At 41.8% G+C, this 16,566-nt stretch overlaps 1 protein-coding gene across 4 annotated transcripts in view; it reads left to right on the top strand.

Annotated features, from left to right (window-relative positions):
• MPP7 (MAGUK p55 scaffold protein 7) overlaps positions 1-16,566 on the top strand; it is a 394,349-nt gene that overhangs the window by 245,133 nt on the left and 132,650 nt on the right. For all 4 annotated transcript variants that reach the window (XM_069729627.1, XM_069729628.1, XM_069729630.1 and 1 more), the window contains one exon: positions 16,160-16,291. In XM_069729627.1, the coding sequence (XP_069585728.1) occupies positions 16,160-16,291 (132 nt within the window). The remainder of the gene's footprint in view (positions 1-16,159; positions 16,292-16,566) is intronic.

Here is a 16,566-nt window from a genome sequence, read left to right as displayed (position 1 = left end):
CCCCTTCCACCTCATTGCTTCTCCAGCCGTAAGAGCTCAACTTGTAAGCTCAGGATTAGCAATGCCATAGATCCCCACCACATAATTTGGTGATATGCTACATAATGAAATTCATAATTGTACCCATAGACCATGAGTGGAATATATACTTACCATGATACATGGCAATACACATGTATTAGTCTATTTCATGTTTGGCATTTTGTTCATGAACCAGGGTGCTCAGGATTCACAATGCTACTGTATTCATCCCACACAAATAATAAAATAAACAGAATGAAATATACATTTGCACTGATACATAGTGTGACAGTCACTGGCAAAGTACTGGAGGGGAGATATATTTCACTGAGGCTATTAGCTTCAGTGATGTGAAACACAGAAGTTTTGCTCCAACGCACAAAGTGTTGAGAGCGGTTAAGTGGCCATTTTTAAAAGGGCTGGGTCTTTGGGAACAACTATAAAGCGGGTGGAGGATGTTCATGATATCTCCACCCTAGGGTGTGGCCTTCTGAGGCACTCACTGTTCAGTGTGTCTGGAGAGGCTAACTCCAGAGAGATGTCTGTGCTTTGTGCTAACCTGAACCAAGTGTTTTGCTGACCCTGAGCAGGCAGATCCCTGCAACCACAAGGACTGTGCTTTGTATTACGTTTTTGTTTTTTCCTTAAGCCAGAAAGGCCATGTTTGTTTGTTCGTTCATTTTTTTACCAACTCTGCACTGGCTTATGCAGTATTCTTAATAAATCAATGAGAGGTTTAAAGAGACAGCGTTCCCGAGTCTTCCTCCGTATGCAACTGAGTGAGCCGATCTACCACAATAGTAAAACCTGCTTGCTAGTCTTTATTGTACTTCTACTTGAGCCCAACCAGATAAGTAGATTATGATAGACTGCACAATGAAATTCATAACCCCAGTGAAAATTAACGAATAACACCAACCTGGACTTCTGAGTTAACTCATTATCTGCCAATACTTCTAATATCTCTGCAACGGAGAGATGAAAAACAAAAATTCCTCCCCCAAAAGAACAAAACCGGTTTATTCCTCTCTGTGGCCACAATTATATTGTGTGTCCAGTTCAACATAAAAAATTTGGTGAATGGTCCTGTTTAAGGCACAAGACAGGGGTCCCCAACTCCAGGCCTCGAGGGCCGCCAACAGTGCAGGTTTTCAGGATTTCTTTAGTATTGCATCGGTGGTAATGTGATCATCTGCACAGGTGATGATTCCAACCCCTGTGCAATACTAAGGAAATCCTGAAAACCTGCACTGTTGGCGGCCCTCGAGGCCTGGAGTTGGGGACCACTGGCACAAGATATACAGTTCGGCTGGTGGGTGAAAATATTCACAACTAGTTTTCTATTTTGTGTTCTAGTAGTTCTAGATCAGGGCTGTGGAGTGGGTAAGCCAAACCTACAACTCCTCAATTCCATGACTCCGACTCCTCCAAAATGGGCTCCGACTCCACAGTCCTGTTTTAGATCCAACGTTTAGATTATCCATAGTAACCTATCCAATGTTGATTTTTAATTTAATCCCTAATATGTCTTTAGAGGGATGTAAAATGTTTGATTTTATAGACACAATTATATAAAATTATTCCTATCCCAACCATGTGTGTGGAGATTTTTCTGTATCTTATTAAGGTAAAATGTTGGGGGGGTTTACACTCTCCTGGGATTGGTTTTTTCTTTTTTATGCTTTATACACCAAGGAATATGACACAGCAGCAAGAATACATACTTTTCTTTTTGGCACATCTTGTTACACAACTTATCTTATGTGAAAGACCTGGGTAAGATTACCAAATAGTATAGAAATGATACCCCTGAACCATTCATGGAAAATCCATTAGACGTTGGAGAATTGATTACCTATGTTGTTTTATTGTTCCTTACATTATTATTATTATTTATTCTGTCCTCTAAATCCATATTTTTTTTCTTTTTTTTTTCTATACCCCGGACGTTTTCTGGGCAAACAGGCTCCTGTTTTGTGAAAATAATCAAAGTATTTTATCGCTGGTGTTTTTGCAAACCATTAAAAAGTAATTTCATTAAAAAAAAAGAAAAATATCCGGTTGCAAACAATTTATTGTAATATTAATAGGGAATAAAGCAAAGATGGAAACGACGATGTATGGAAACGTCTTTTACTTGGTTGGAATAAGTCAAGGATTCCAACTCTCATGGGTCATGCGCCATCATTGTTCCTGATGATGTTTTTTTCTTCTATTTTTCATAGCTTTCCTTAAATTGTATCAGATGAGTTTATGAACTTCTTAGATGAGTAAAATTGCAAAGTGCTTGTGAAAACAAGTGACTTTGCAACTTACCTCTTATTTAAAATTGTCTCCTTTCTCAGGAATTGAGGGATCTTTAAATTTATAGGTTACTGCTTGTTTCCTAGGTTATCAGCGGTGGCCAGTTTACTATACAGCTTCAGTGTTCCTGCATTAATCGGATGTTTGTTTTTTTTGTTTATAAAGTCAAAGCTTCCGCCGTTTGTAGAATCACAAGATTATTATTTTATTTTATTTACTGATAATTTCCCATCACCTTTAAGAGGCTGCGTGTTTGGCTTTTCTAAAATCCAGTGCAATCATTGTAAGTTGTAACGCTTTAATAATAAAAAAAAAAAAACAAAGTCAGTTGGGTATAAAGTGTTACCTGTGTTGAGTCCTTTTCCGTCCCTGGCTTCCTGGATGTAGGGATCCAAGTAAATGACACGCAGCACAAAGGTTGTGTGGTCATAAACAGGGGTAGCCCCGGAGCACGCCTGCCTCACTGGGCGCTGTCCCTTCTTTATATAGTAAAAAGTTAGGCATTTACAGACATGCGCACATATTTCACAATCTCTTACAAAACAAGTCTATATTAGTGAAATGTTACAATATCTGGTATGTGGGTGAAGGACTATGATAACAAGAAGGAATGCGTACTTCCATAAAAGGAAATGTCAAGTTTGCTGTTTAGAAGCAGATTTCTCAGGAGGAAGACAAGATGGATTCTTTGGTTCAGTCTGGTCTCCACAATTCCCCCCTTTGACATATTCTTTTATAATCTATCATAAATTCTTGCATGAAGTCTGTGCATTCTCTTCTTTATACGGCAGTATACTAAAACATTACAAATTCAAGCATAAAAAATGACAAGGATTAGTATGACGATCGGATAACATATAAAAACTTTATATTCTCGTATCAATTACACAAAATTTATTTGTGCATACCGAGATACCCTTGAGTACAACCTTGAACAATACATATATAATTACAATAACTATATGTATTAGGCTTTGCATAATTCCGGTAACCCACCCACCGATCCCTCTGAACCAATTGGCTGTGTTAAGAAAAGAAAAGGTATCTGACCACCAGCTATCCTTATTTTGGTCATTGTCTTTGTCATACTGATCCCTGAGTCGTTGTACGTCTTTTAATTTAAATGTCATACTCATAGTACTATTAGGGTCTATATAATGACAGCAGGTGGGTCCGATGATTTGACACATACCCCCTTGTGAGGCAGTTAGGTAATCCAATACCAGGGTATGTTGGTTAGTGACTATTATAAGCTGATTCTGTACAGCTATACTGGTATTTAATATGTCCAATATGTCCCAAATCTGATCATCTAGATAATCCGTGGCTCTAACTAATTTATCCCACATTTGTGTTAACATAGGATAAATAAAAATGGTACTAGCAATTTTGTTGGGAATTCCCATTTGTACTATATGCGGCCTCCCCGAGGGACGTGGTGAGTTATCTGCAGCTCTTTTATACAGTGTGTGCTTGGGCACGGCTTGCATATTCACTCGTTTATTTGAAATTATGAAAGTAGTAGGCGTCCTAATGTACAAGTACCCTTTATACCTACGGGAAGCCATTTATATGCTCCTTCTCCGCATATCCAAAATGTACCCTCAGGCAGATCCCACAAAGCTGAGTGCTGCAATACCAATCTGTGAGCCAAATCCACAAAACTAGATACATTCTGAAGCATACACCAAGAGGGTTTTTGTCCCAAGGGGCTACAGTACCCGGCTGCGGGATTCCCACATACATGCATTCCATTGACATACTCATTGGATTCATTACAAACCAGGTTCCCTGGCTTGCTTGTACAACTGTCTGCATCACCTTGGGGGAACAACTCAGAATGTTCCCATTTTCTATTATGTATGTATCTTTCCAATACTGTAGGTTTGAAAGCATCAGAGGAAGGGGTGGTTGTACTGAAACTGAGCTGTAGATTTTCAGTGGGGACCTGTCCTAACTCAGTTAATCCAGTCTTATTCCTAGGTACCCAGGCCCCACCCTTATAGGCCAAATATTGTAGATGTGTACTACTTCCTGAGAGATTACCCTGCCACCAAGGAAATTCTACCCATCCCACAATTGGTATAGCGATTGTAGTATTCCATAGTCTAGTGTTGCCAGATTGGTTGTTGGCCAGGTTGTCTGAACAATTAGGCCAAGCGAATATCTCTTAAGCTGACACGGGAACTGCTAGAAAAGGTATACTTGTGGCTGATACTGGTGAATGGGTACAGATCCAACAATCTGCCAGGGGTTGCGTATTATTTAACAAGTCATGCACTAATTTTCTATGATGTTGCACGAATCTATTGTTAAAAGGGGCTAGAGAATTCAGTCTTTCCCATGCCTCCGTTGAGGTTAACATTATTAACATCAATATCATGAGTTTTATACTGCCTTTTTGCAATGACTTGCATGTATCCATGATGCCTTTCCTTCAAGCTTGACTGATGTAGGTGTTGTCAATAGGACTTGGAAGTGTCCGTCAAATCTTGGTTCAAGAGCCTTTCTGGTGTGTCTTTTTACATAGACTTGATCACCTGGTTCCAACTTGTGACTTCCTTCAGTGTCAGGATCTGGAAGGGAAGCAAAAACTTGTGCATGCACCTTAGTTAATTGTTTCTGAAGATTTTGCACATAAGAAGTCAATGACTCAATATTTAACACAAGTTGCTGTGGAAAATAACATCCTAAATTGGCAGTGCTGCCAAACAAAATTTCATATGGAGACAGTTTAGTCTTACCCCTTGGGGTATTGCGTATTGAGTAAAGGGCCAGTGGAAGGCATTCTGTCCAAGGCTTTCCTGTTTCAGCCATGGCTTTCTGTATTTTTAATTTTAAAGTTCCATTCATGCGTTCCACCTTACCAGAACTTTGAGGATGATACGGAGTGTGTAACTGACTTTCAACACCCAACATTTTCAGTACATTTTGAAATATTTCTCCAGTGAAATGAGTACCCCTATCTGACTCGATCACTTCAGGGAGACCATAACGAGGCACCAGTTCGGCAACTAGCTTTACAGCAGTGTTTTTAGCTGAAGCCTTCTGAACTGGATAGGCCTCTGGCCACCCCGAGAACATGTCCACACACACCAACACATACTCATACCCATTACTCTTTGGCAGCTGGATAAAGTCTATCTGTAACCGTTGAAACGGGTAGAGAGGTCGGACATGGTGCTTCATAGGGGTCTTTGCTGTCTGTCCGGGATTATGTGTCAGGCATATAGCGCATGCAGCACAATAGTCTCTTGCGTAGTTGCCAAAACCTGGAGCCAACCAGACTTGCTTTGCCAGTAGTGTCATTGCATTTGCAGACACATGAGTAGGGTGGTGCAGTCCACCAACTACAATCGGATACCAGGCTCTAGGTAGACATATTAGTCCATCTTTCTTCCAAATTCCCGCTTGTTCTTCTGCCCCTTCCTTTTTCCACCTGTCCCTCTCCTCTTCTCCTGCATCTTCCTGTGCTTGTCTCAGTCTATCTTCAGTATTTTCTGTGAGGTTTACAGTATGGACCTGTTGTAAGGGTTTGACTGCTGCTGCTTTGGCTGCTTTATCAGCCCTATCATTTCCCCTAGATTCCCTAGTGTCGAGTCTCACATGTGCAGCTACCTTGATTACTGCTACTTCTTTTGTTTCTTGTGCAGCCTCTAAGATCTGTTTGATCAGAGAAGCATGCTTTACAGGTTGTCCTGACGCTGTCATGTAACCTCTAGCTCTCCAGATTACTCCAAAATCAAACACAATACCATGTGCATACCTAGAATCAGTGTATATATTAGCTGTCTGGTTCTCAGCTATTTTTAGAGCTTCAATCAATGCTGTTAGTTCTGCTTCTTGTGCAGATTGTTTCGGTGGAAGCGGTTCTGCTTTGAGAGTTTCAGATTCTGACACAACTGCATACCCTGTATGGAAGTTACCTGTGTCATCTGCAAACCTACTACCATCTATAAACAGCTCTAAATCTGGATTTTGAAGTGGTGTTTCGGATACATTGGGTAAGCCTACCGTTTCTTGTAAAATGAGCTCTGTACAATCATGTGTGTCTGTAGGGAAAAAATTTGCGTATGGATCAGTGTCCTTATTCCCCCCTTCAGACTCGAGAGGTAGCAGTGTAGCTAAATTGAGAGTCTGAAGCCTTGCAAATGTGATAGTGGAGGGTAGCAGCAAAGAACACTGAAGCCGCAAATGTCTGGCCATGGAAATGTGTTTTGGTTGGACCTGGTTTAATATCCCATAAACATCATGTGTAGTTTGAACTGTGAGTGGATGCTCTAGGACAATTTCTGATGCTTTGTCCAACAATAGTGAGACAGCAACAACTACACGTACACAGGTTGGCGCTGCTCTAGCTACGGGATCTAACCTTGCTGAAAGATATGCAATTGGTCTTTGTTTCCCTGCATGCTTCTGGGTAAGAACTCCTGTAGCATGGGAATCAACTTCTGCAGCCATAAGCTGAAACGGTTTGGTGTAGTCTGGTAGCCCTAACGCTGGAGCTGAAACAAGGGCATCTTTTAATTGTTGGAACGAAATCTGACCTTCTTTTGTCAACATGTAAGGTTCACTTTTTACACAGTCATACAGTGGTTGCATTAGTTGACTGGCATGTATAATCCATTGTCTACAATGAGACACTATTCCTAAAAATGCTCGTAGCTGTTTATGATTTCTAGGCTCATTCATCTGTCTTATTGCTTCAGTTCTTTGAGGTGTAAGATGCTTTTTACCTTGAGAAATGCAATGACCTAGAAAGACCACTTTGGTCTGACAAACTTGTAGCTTTTGTCTATTCACTTTACACCCTTCTTTTTCTAAAAAACATAGTAAACTCACAGTGAACCTTTCTGCAGTTTCTAGATCTGGGCAGCAAAGTAGTAGGTCATCCACATACTGCAAAATTACTACCTGTGGTTCGGGTTCAAACCTCTGAAGGACTGTTTGTAGGGCATTTGAATAAAGAGTAGGGGAGTGTATCATTCCCTGTGGAAGGCGTGTCCACGCCAACTGTTTGCCCTTAAATGTAAATGCAAACAAATGCCAACTGTCTTGGTGTAAAGGAACCGAGAAAAATGCATTTGAAAGATCTATTACAGTAAACACTTGAGAACTGGCTGGTATCTGTGATAGTAACGTATGAGGATTGGGTACAACTGGGGTGATTGGATCTAGAACTTTGTTTATTTCTCTTAGATCATGTACCATACGATATTTGGGCATAGAACCCTTATCAAGAGTTCTCTTCTTGACTGGATACAGAGGAGTGTTAGCAGGTGATTGTATCTCTACCAAAACCCCTTTCTCTCTATATCCCTCTATCTGTTTTGTAATCGCTAGTTCCTGCTGGGCACTCACAGGGTATTGTCTGAGCTGTGGGAGAACAGTTCCTGGTTGCACAGATAGTTTTACAGGAGAGATATGCAATAATCCCACATCAGTGTCACCCTGTGCCCACAGTGTTTCTGGGACCGTTGAGAGGTCTAGATCTGTGGTGTACTCTTTTTCTTCAGTATAATCCTCAAAAGCCTGAATTCTGACATATTGTTCTAATATTTCTGCATCATCAGGGATAGTCAGCATAACTGTGCCATCTTCCCTAAAATTGATGTTAGCTTCTAATTTCTTTAGGACATCAGTTCCCAACAAACATGTTGGGGCACCTCTGGCATACAAAAATCTGGATGCAAAACATTTAGGTCCTAATGAGACCTCTAGGGGCACAGTATATGTCAGTGTTCGAATTACCCCATCATAACCCTCAGCCAAAGTTGTTTGCTGTGAAACATCTTCTGGGTTCGGAAGAAAATCTTGATTCAAAATTGAGGAAGTTGCACCTGTATCTATCAAAAATGGAATCTCTCTTCCCCCCACATTCACCTGTATTATAGGTCTTCTAGCTGGTAGGGAAGTTTGTAACACATTGAGTCAATCTGAGTCTGGTATGGGACCATCCACTATGGATGTCTGTTGGGTGTCTGAGGGCTTATTCTTTGGTACAAATTTTCCTGATTTTATGTCTGCCTGCTTCTTTCTACATTCTCTCTGGAAATGTCCTGGTTTCTTGCAGTAATGACAGGGAAAATTATGTCTTGCCCTTCCACCTGTTGTGTTTGCTTGCGCTATTCTGACAGGTTTTTTCTTTTCTCTTAAATCCATAGCAATGCCCATACATCTTTGTTTCACTATCTGTGGTTGTTCTAGAGTTCTCCAATCTGGCGTAGCTGACTTGAATCTTTCCTTAATGCCTGGTTCAAGTCCCTCAATCAATTGTTTAGTATAGAGCCGGAGGACTCCAGGATCAGCAATATTTAATCCCTCATCCCTAAAGCTATCTTCCAGCTCCCGGGAATACTCATCTATGGATTGACCTGCTTTCTGCATAACTATGCCTGTGGATCCTCTCTCCCTCTGTTTTCCTTGCATGAACTGATTTAGAGCCTCTACAAACCGGTTTCCTGACTCTATCACAAAAGGTGCTCTTACATTTTCTCCTGCTGGTCTTTGAGCCTGTGTTGCTACAATCAGCTCCTGAAACATTCCCGATGGCATTTTTAGCCTACATAATTCCATTCCATCCATCCATGAACCATTATGTGTGCGAATTATTTGCTCTATATAACTAGCAAATCTATTTGGGTATCGAGTTGGATCTGGTGCATTCATAAGAAGAGACATACCCTCAGCTGGTGTCCATGGAAAATACTGCTGTGTTTCAATTTGCCTAGTAATTCTTTGATTAGGATTCTCGGGATCAGCTTCTCTCACTCCCTTTGTTATTATCCTAACAGGTGCTAATAACTGATGGCCTTTAGGGGCCCCACAGGCGGAACACTCAGTTCTCCAATCCGGATTCTGCTGGCCACAATTTTGGCATACCCATCCTTCCACCCCGCTTAACCCAGGATATAAATTTGGTATGGGTTTCCCTTCCTCTGTACCTCCTGAAGGTACAAATGGTTGAACATTCGGATCTAGATAAGGAGGAGGAACTGAATGAGTCGTAGCACAACATTTTCTCGTACCCATACTCCATTTGGAAGTGTCTGGATCATACTTCCAATTCTCCTCTTTAGCTGTTTTTGAGACCTTTATCATACAGTGTATGATTTCTTCCCACCCATTATCCCTGATAATTCCACCTCGTTCTTTACTCAATCTTTCCCATTCAGTGCTAAACATAAGTGCTTCTGAAATTCCCAATTTTTTTCTTACCCTTCTGATCTGCCTTCTGACTGTCCTTCCACATCTTTCCTGTATGATATCTTTTGCTTCTACTTGTCCTAAGACGGTTTTTGTCTGTTTATTTCCCATTTTTCTTTTCAATAATAGCTACACTTATCCTAGGTGACGTTTGGACAACCACCTCTCTGGAGTGATGTCTCGTTGCCTTCTTCCTAGGGAGCTAAAATATTGAAGGGCTGATCTGCTCCGTTCTTTCTAATGTGCAGAATAAACTTGATTCCTACAATGCACGCAAACAGGATCAGCAACACCAAACAGATCACCAAACTTTCCGTCTCTGTTATCATACTTGTCCCAGGCTCATGGACCCGTGTCCTGGGCTCATTCTATCAAACTCTTATCCAGAAATGAAGAAACAAGTTCTTAAAGAGAGTCAAGCATGGGCGGAGGTCTCCCCGAAAGGACGCAACCACATGACCCAGTTAGGCTGACTTCACTAATAAGACTTGTCCTAACAATTTCGGCTTATTGTTTTACGTACTTTTATCCTTCTTTCATAACATGCCACAACCTTCACACTGTTCACACACTGCCAGGGACAGGACTCATAAATCTATACAATATGGTAACCCGAGTTTTATAGGTATCTACTCACTACTAGACTAACCCAGCGTGACACGGCTCGTAGAGATCTTTCGGATAATACAGGGCAGATAAAAGAGACCTAATAATGTCTCTTACCTGGCCAGGTTTTTCAGTTCATTTGCCGTCCATTATCCCAGATCTCCGTTGTCCGTATCCGCAGGTGAATCTCGAGCAGATACTCTCGCCTCGGGTCCCTGTTTCGGGCGCCGAGAAATGTTGAGTCCTTTTCCGTCCCTGGCTTCCTGGATGTAGGGATCCAAGTAAATGACACGCAGCACAAAGGTTGTGTGGTCATAAACAGGGGTAGCCCCGGAGCACGCCTGCCTCACTGGGCGCTGTCCCTTCTTTATATAGTAAAAAGTTAGGCATTTACAGACATGCGCACATATTTCACAATCTCTTACAAAACAAGTCTATATTAGTGAAATGTTACAATATCTGGTATGTGGGTGAAGGACTATGATAACAAGAAGGAATGCGCGCGTGATTACTTCCATAAAAGGAAATGTCAAGTTTGCTGTTTAGAAGCAGATTTCTCAGGAGGAAGACAAGATGGATTCTTTGGTTCAGTCTGGTCTCCACACCTGTGAGCTGCGTTCCTGCTCTTCGGGGGCGGCAGAAGCTTGGTCAACACTGTTATATTTATTTCCTACCAGTTATTTTGCCTAAAGTAAATTAATGGGCAACCGTGAATACGTGGGTCACCTAAGACCTGCATATATAGGAGGGTCCTATTAGTGATCACAGTATGATCATCTTTAAACTAGCCTATTTTTTTATTTTTTTTTTTATTTCATTTTTGGGATTTGCTGTCTAATTTTAAATTAAATACAACGTTACCAAAAGCAATCCAAAATACCACGGCCGAGGAGGACCAAAGCCTCGCTCCCAAAGTATATGCATAATACAAAGCTCACATGAACAGATGGAATACTCCCATAGAATTAAGAAACACCAGAGAAATTGGAGTACATGAACCACCACAACATGAATAAAAATCCAAAAAGTTTATTAAATTAGTACAAACAATAATAGCCATACATATTGGCAACAGGCAGGGGAATAGGTGTGGAGACACACTGGTACAGCAAGGGAGATAGACAAGGACTCAGGGTATCCCGGGGTAGAGCAGATCAAACCTCATATAGGGAAACCATAGTATCAACAAAGTCAATCAGTGGGTCACCCAAACTATATACATATAATTATTCCATTATTCCTGCTCACCCATAGTGACTCGCACAGTCCTTGCGTCTTCTTGCTGACCCCCTTGATGCGCGTTTCACTTAGATGCTTTCTCAAAAGGGGATGTGGGAGGGAAATGGAGGCCAAAGAAGAAATGATTTGTCTTTGGTTTGATTCAGTGGTGCTGCCATTAAATGCTCCTGATAAAGGTGGTGTTAAACTGCAAGTCTGAAGTCGCTCTATGTGACTGCAGACTTGTATCACATCACGTGCGCTGTGAGAAATCTCCATTGCCGGGAGCGGGCGGTCAAGTAACCACAAGTATATGATATGCACACTCCCGGACACATTTCAACTAGTTGGACAACGCCTCGCTCGATGCCAGTGTATTGAGTGAGGCTGCAAACAGTCTAGTTGGAATGTGCCTGGGAGCGTGCATATCACATACTTGTGGTCACATGACCGCCCGGCACCGGCGAATAGAGTGACTTCCGACTTGTAGTTTAACAGCGGACAACTCCTTTAATGAAAGAGATTGTCCAGGGTTACAATTTTGATGACTAAAGGCTATGTTCACACGTTGAGTTTTTGCTGTGTTTTTTTCCCCGGAAGCACAACCTGCTCTTGGCAGTAAAGAAGCTGCATATAAAAAGCAGCTTTTGCTGCATTTTTGTTGCTGCGTTTTGGTTGTCTGTTGTGCAAATTTTGTGCCCTCCCCCCCCACAAAAAAAGCCTGATTTAACCTCCTTAGGTTTTTGCAATAAAACACACCCAAAAATTATACCTGCATTTCTTTGCTGCGTTTTTGCACTTACCCATTGTTTCCTATGCGTGAAAAAATGCTTCAAATATGCAGAAAAAAAACGCTGAAAGTGTCATCCTGCAGATAGATAGATAGATAGATAGATCTATCTATATATACAGTAGTTTTCCAGATATGTCAGGAAAATAAAACCCATGTGTGTGCATGAGATTTCTGAAATCTCAGACTTTGCTGTTACTGTAAAATGCAGCTGAAAAGTTGCGTTTAAAAAATGCAGCAAAAACGCAAAGTGTGAACATAGCCTTCGTTTAAGTCATCAAAATCAGATTGTGGGAGTCCAACAACTGCTCCCCTTCACGCCCCTGCTGATCATCTGGGGGGTGTTATGTTTCTTTGGGGTTTTTTCTAATTCTTTAGTGAGACAAACAAGGAAACAGTGGAATCTGGACATTGTCACATCAGCCAAACATGTCAATGGTATATACAAAACAAAAGTTCAGACAAACCAAATAATGACTTGTGATTGCAAGTAGTCATAAGCCGTGTCCTCAAGTACAAGTTTTAATTTTGTCAAAATTTACCGCCAGTACTGGACCTGAGATCAGCGGGTCAGTGGTGGTGTTGGGTGTTAGACCCCCACTGATCTGATATTGATGACCTATATGATTGATCTGAAGCCTGGACAACCCCTTTAAATAGGAGTCTCTGCAGTCTTAGTTGCGCCTGTTTTTGGATGCCACTTGGCAGAAATGCTGATACTTGCACATGATGAGAATCCATATGGCAGCCACGTGATCCCTGTTGGCTGGTGGGCAGCTTGGCTCACCGTGCGCTCGTGACCCCAAATATTCTTTTGGATCAGCGTCCATTTATGCCTTTATTATTACTATTTTTCCTGTTAAGGTGAAGCCTAGGTTATTGCTCCACCTAATTGACTTTGTCCACGATGTAAAATGAGGTCAGGCCTGCACCGCAGATAGTCATTAGCGAACAGCGTGGATTCTGTACTGATTTTCACAATGTGAAAATGAACTAACCAGAACGAGCGGTTAAAAAAAAAAAAAAAAAAATGACTCCGACTCCCAACATTTTCCTCTTCTCTGCTCAAATACTGTCACGTTCAAAATAATATAAGAGAACATTTTCCCTTTTGTAAGATGTGATTTGAGTAATCCAATAAACATATGTGGACAGCTGGTTTTCAGCATTGAAGACATGGTTATTAAATTCGCAGATCTGTCCGCTCTGCCAGAGAGGTCAGTAGTACATTGATGTTCTATCCAGGGCAGGCTTCTATCTGTGAGGAGGTTGGGGGGAGCGCGGCTCTGCGCTGTGCGGGAACTGTGGATTTTATATCCCTCCTGGCAGTTCGGAGTGATGGAGGTAACTCGTCTGCCTTCTGTTTCTAGAGGTGATTTTTGTGCCTCTTCTGGACCATTCTCTGAACAATATATCCAATCCGAAGATCACACAATAAAATGCGCTATTTAAATCTGAGGTTACGGTTCAGCCGAGTATGAGGTTTATGGATACACATTTTAACATACCCAAAAATACTAAGAAGTGTTTCTGCACGCTACACAGATGTCTGCGCAGATGACATGAATAGGCTCAGGGTCATGTACTAAGAAAGAAGCAAAGTTACTCCTAACAGTCGGCCAGATTCCGACTGTTATTCTTAGGCTACTTTCACACTAGCGTCGGAATCTCCCCGTCGCAATGCGTCGGGCAGAGATTCCGACGCTAGCGTTTAACTCACTGCACAATGGAGGCAGCGGATGCATTTCTCCGGCGCATCCGCTGCCCCATTGTGAGGTGCGGGGAGGTGGGGGCGGAGTTCCGGACGCGCATGCGCGGTCGGAAAAAGCGGTCCGTCAGGAGCAAAAAACGTTACATGTAGCGTTTTTTGCTCCCGACGGTCCGCCAAAGCACGACGCATCCGTCGCACGATGGATGCGACGTGTGGCAATCCGTCGCAATGCGTCGTCAATACAAGTCTATGGGGAAAAAACGCATCCTGCAAGCACTTTTGCAGGATGCGTTTTTTTCTGCAAAACGACGCATTGTGACAGATTGCCGAAAACGCTAGTGTGAAAGTAGCCTAAGGGTATATTCAACTCCTTATCTGTTAGACAGCTCCCACAACGACAGCAGGAAACCCCAGCAATCCTCGACGCGTTTCCCCGTCGCACGGTTCTTCAGGAGGCAGCAGATAGAACCAGATAATCCCTAGATGCAGGCATCCTGATACATGGACAGACCTCTGGAGGACCTCTAGAAGCTGGGGTTATCGGCTGGAAGCTAAGTTTTCTTGGGCTAACACCCTTCTGTGCTTTCCTTTGTATTACCCACCAATGTTCACAAGGCTGCCATTGTTAGTAGTCGTGGTGTGAGCCATGATGGGCTATTTATCATGATTTGAACCAGGCTATCTATTGCATAACCATCTTGTTTCATTATTTTCCCCTTTGTTTATGATATTTCCCCCCCCCCCCCCATGCCCTCATCTCCCCCCCTCCTTATACTTACCGGGCCTCCCGGTGTCCGTCCGTCCGTCCGTCTTCTCCCTGGGCGCCGCCATCTTCCAAAATGGCGGGCGCATGCGCAGTGCGCCCGCCGAATCGGCCGGCAGATTCGTTCCAGGCACATTTTGATCACTGTGATAACCTCACAGTGATCAAAATAAAAAAAAAAGTAAATGACCCCCCCCCCCCTTTATCACCCCCATAGGTAGTAACAATAATAAAATATAGAATGTATTTATTTTTTTTCCCCCCACTACAGTTAGAACTAGGGTTAGGGTTAGGGGGTTAGGGGTAGGGTTAGGGTATTTTCAGCCATTTTAACCCTAAAAAAACTTCCTAGAAAACACACAGACTCTGCAGAGAAAACTGCATAAAAAAACGCACTAAAAACCACATAAAAAAACGCACCTGCGTTTTCTGCCAAGAGCTGCGGTTTTTAGTGCAGAAAAAACAGCAGGGAAATCAGGAACGTGTGAGCATGGCCTTAAGGGATTATATGTTACACAGTTTATTTCCCTTGTTCTTGTAATATTAATTTGTTGTCGTATTATAAGCTGACTTGTTACACCAGTGGTACCTTGTTATAGTGCCACGCTCAGTGAGTTCTTTATCTAGTGTATACATATACTCCATGTTACCTGTGAGTCTTGTATTCCATTTTCTTGATTTCCCTTCGCACAGAACTTTGTCAAGCTCTGCTACTCTTAATTTTCTTTTTGCCTGTTAACTTGTAAAAGTGCTAATAGTCCTCAGGATGGCTAATGGTGGATTTCTCTTTTTCTGGAGGTATATTGACAGTGTTTCCATGGAGCATTGTTTATATACTCCATCGTTTTCTGATCAGTTGAGGTCGGACCCTTGAACCCGCCATTGTGGGGAATAAAGAGGCTGTGGCTCTGTCTTGTCGCCGCCTCGTCTTTACAGCTCCTTTCATCCTAAGCTGTAGCGCTGCTACAACTCCATCAGTTTTGGTCAATTAGATAGAACATAGACCGAAACAAGTAATTCAGTGGATTTCCGTCTATTTGTCCTAGAATCGCCTTAATTAAATCATGACAATTTTTTCTTACTCAGACATTTCCTTAAAATTACTTTCAGCTAGCGATGCTAGAAGTCTGGTAATGTTATGTCTATGTATAGTTTTAGGTTTCTTTTTTTTTCAGTAGATAGGAGTCTACATCTTCATAACCAAAATTCTTGTCTTGAAAGATTGAATGTGTGCTCTCGGTGGATCTATATGTACTGATGCTATATAAGTAGGAAGGGACAGTTGCATAAGGACGTGACATTGTTCATCGAGTAATTCCACCTTTTTGTCAGTTTACATCTTTTCGTTTTTTTTAATTTTCACCTTTCAGTAGCTGTATTATATTTATGGCCATAATCCTTTTGAAGAAGGAGGAATATGGGAATAGTATTATTTTTTTAACCATTATTTGCAATCATTGCTTAACACACCAGAGAACAAGCTTTAGACCACATTTACCTGAGTCTGTATTTCAGGATATCATTCTCTTGTCTTCTGCAGGCTTTACTATCCGTACATGACACCGTGGCGCTGAAAAGCTACGATCCCGTGCTGCCTCCCATTCCTGATGACATTGACGACGATGAAGATTCAGTCAAAATTATTCGGCTTGTCAAAAACAGAGAGCCGCTGGTGAGTTAGGATTTGACTATCATGTTACCTATAAGTCTACAAAATGCTCATTTTTACCCATGTACCCATTAAAACATCTGCAAAAGAGTTTGTATGTTCTCCCCGAGTTTGCGTGGGTTTCCTCCGGGTTCTCTGGTTTCTTCCCGCTCCCCAAAAACATACTGATAGGGATTCTAGATTGTGAGCCCCAATAGGGACAGTGATGATAATATGTGTAAAGCGCTGTGTAATTAATGGCGCTATATAACCAAAGCAATAACAAAGATATAAAAACA

This window comes from Ranitomeya imitator, chromosome 6 (assembly GCF_032444005.1).
Source record: "Ranitomeya imitator isolate aRanImi1 chromosome 6, aRanImi1.pri, whole genome shotgun sequence".
In the NCBI taxonomy this organism is placed as follows: domain Eukaryota; kingdom Metazoa; phylum Chordata; class Amphibia; order Anura; family Dendrobatidae; genus Ranitomeya; species Ranitomeya imitator.
Note: the sequence above shows the minus strand (reverse complement) of the source record. Positions and strands in the feature narration are given on the sequence as shown.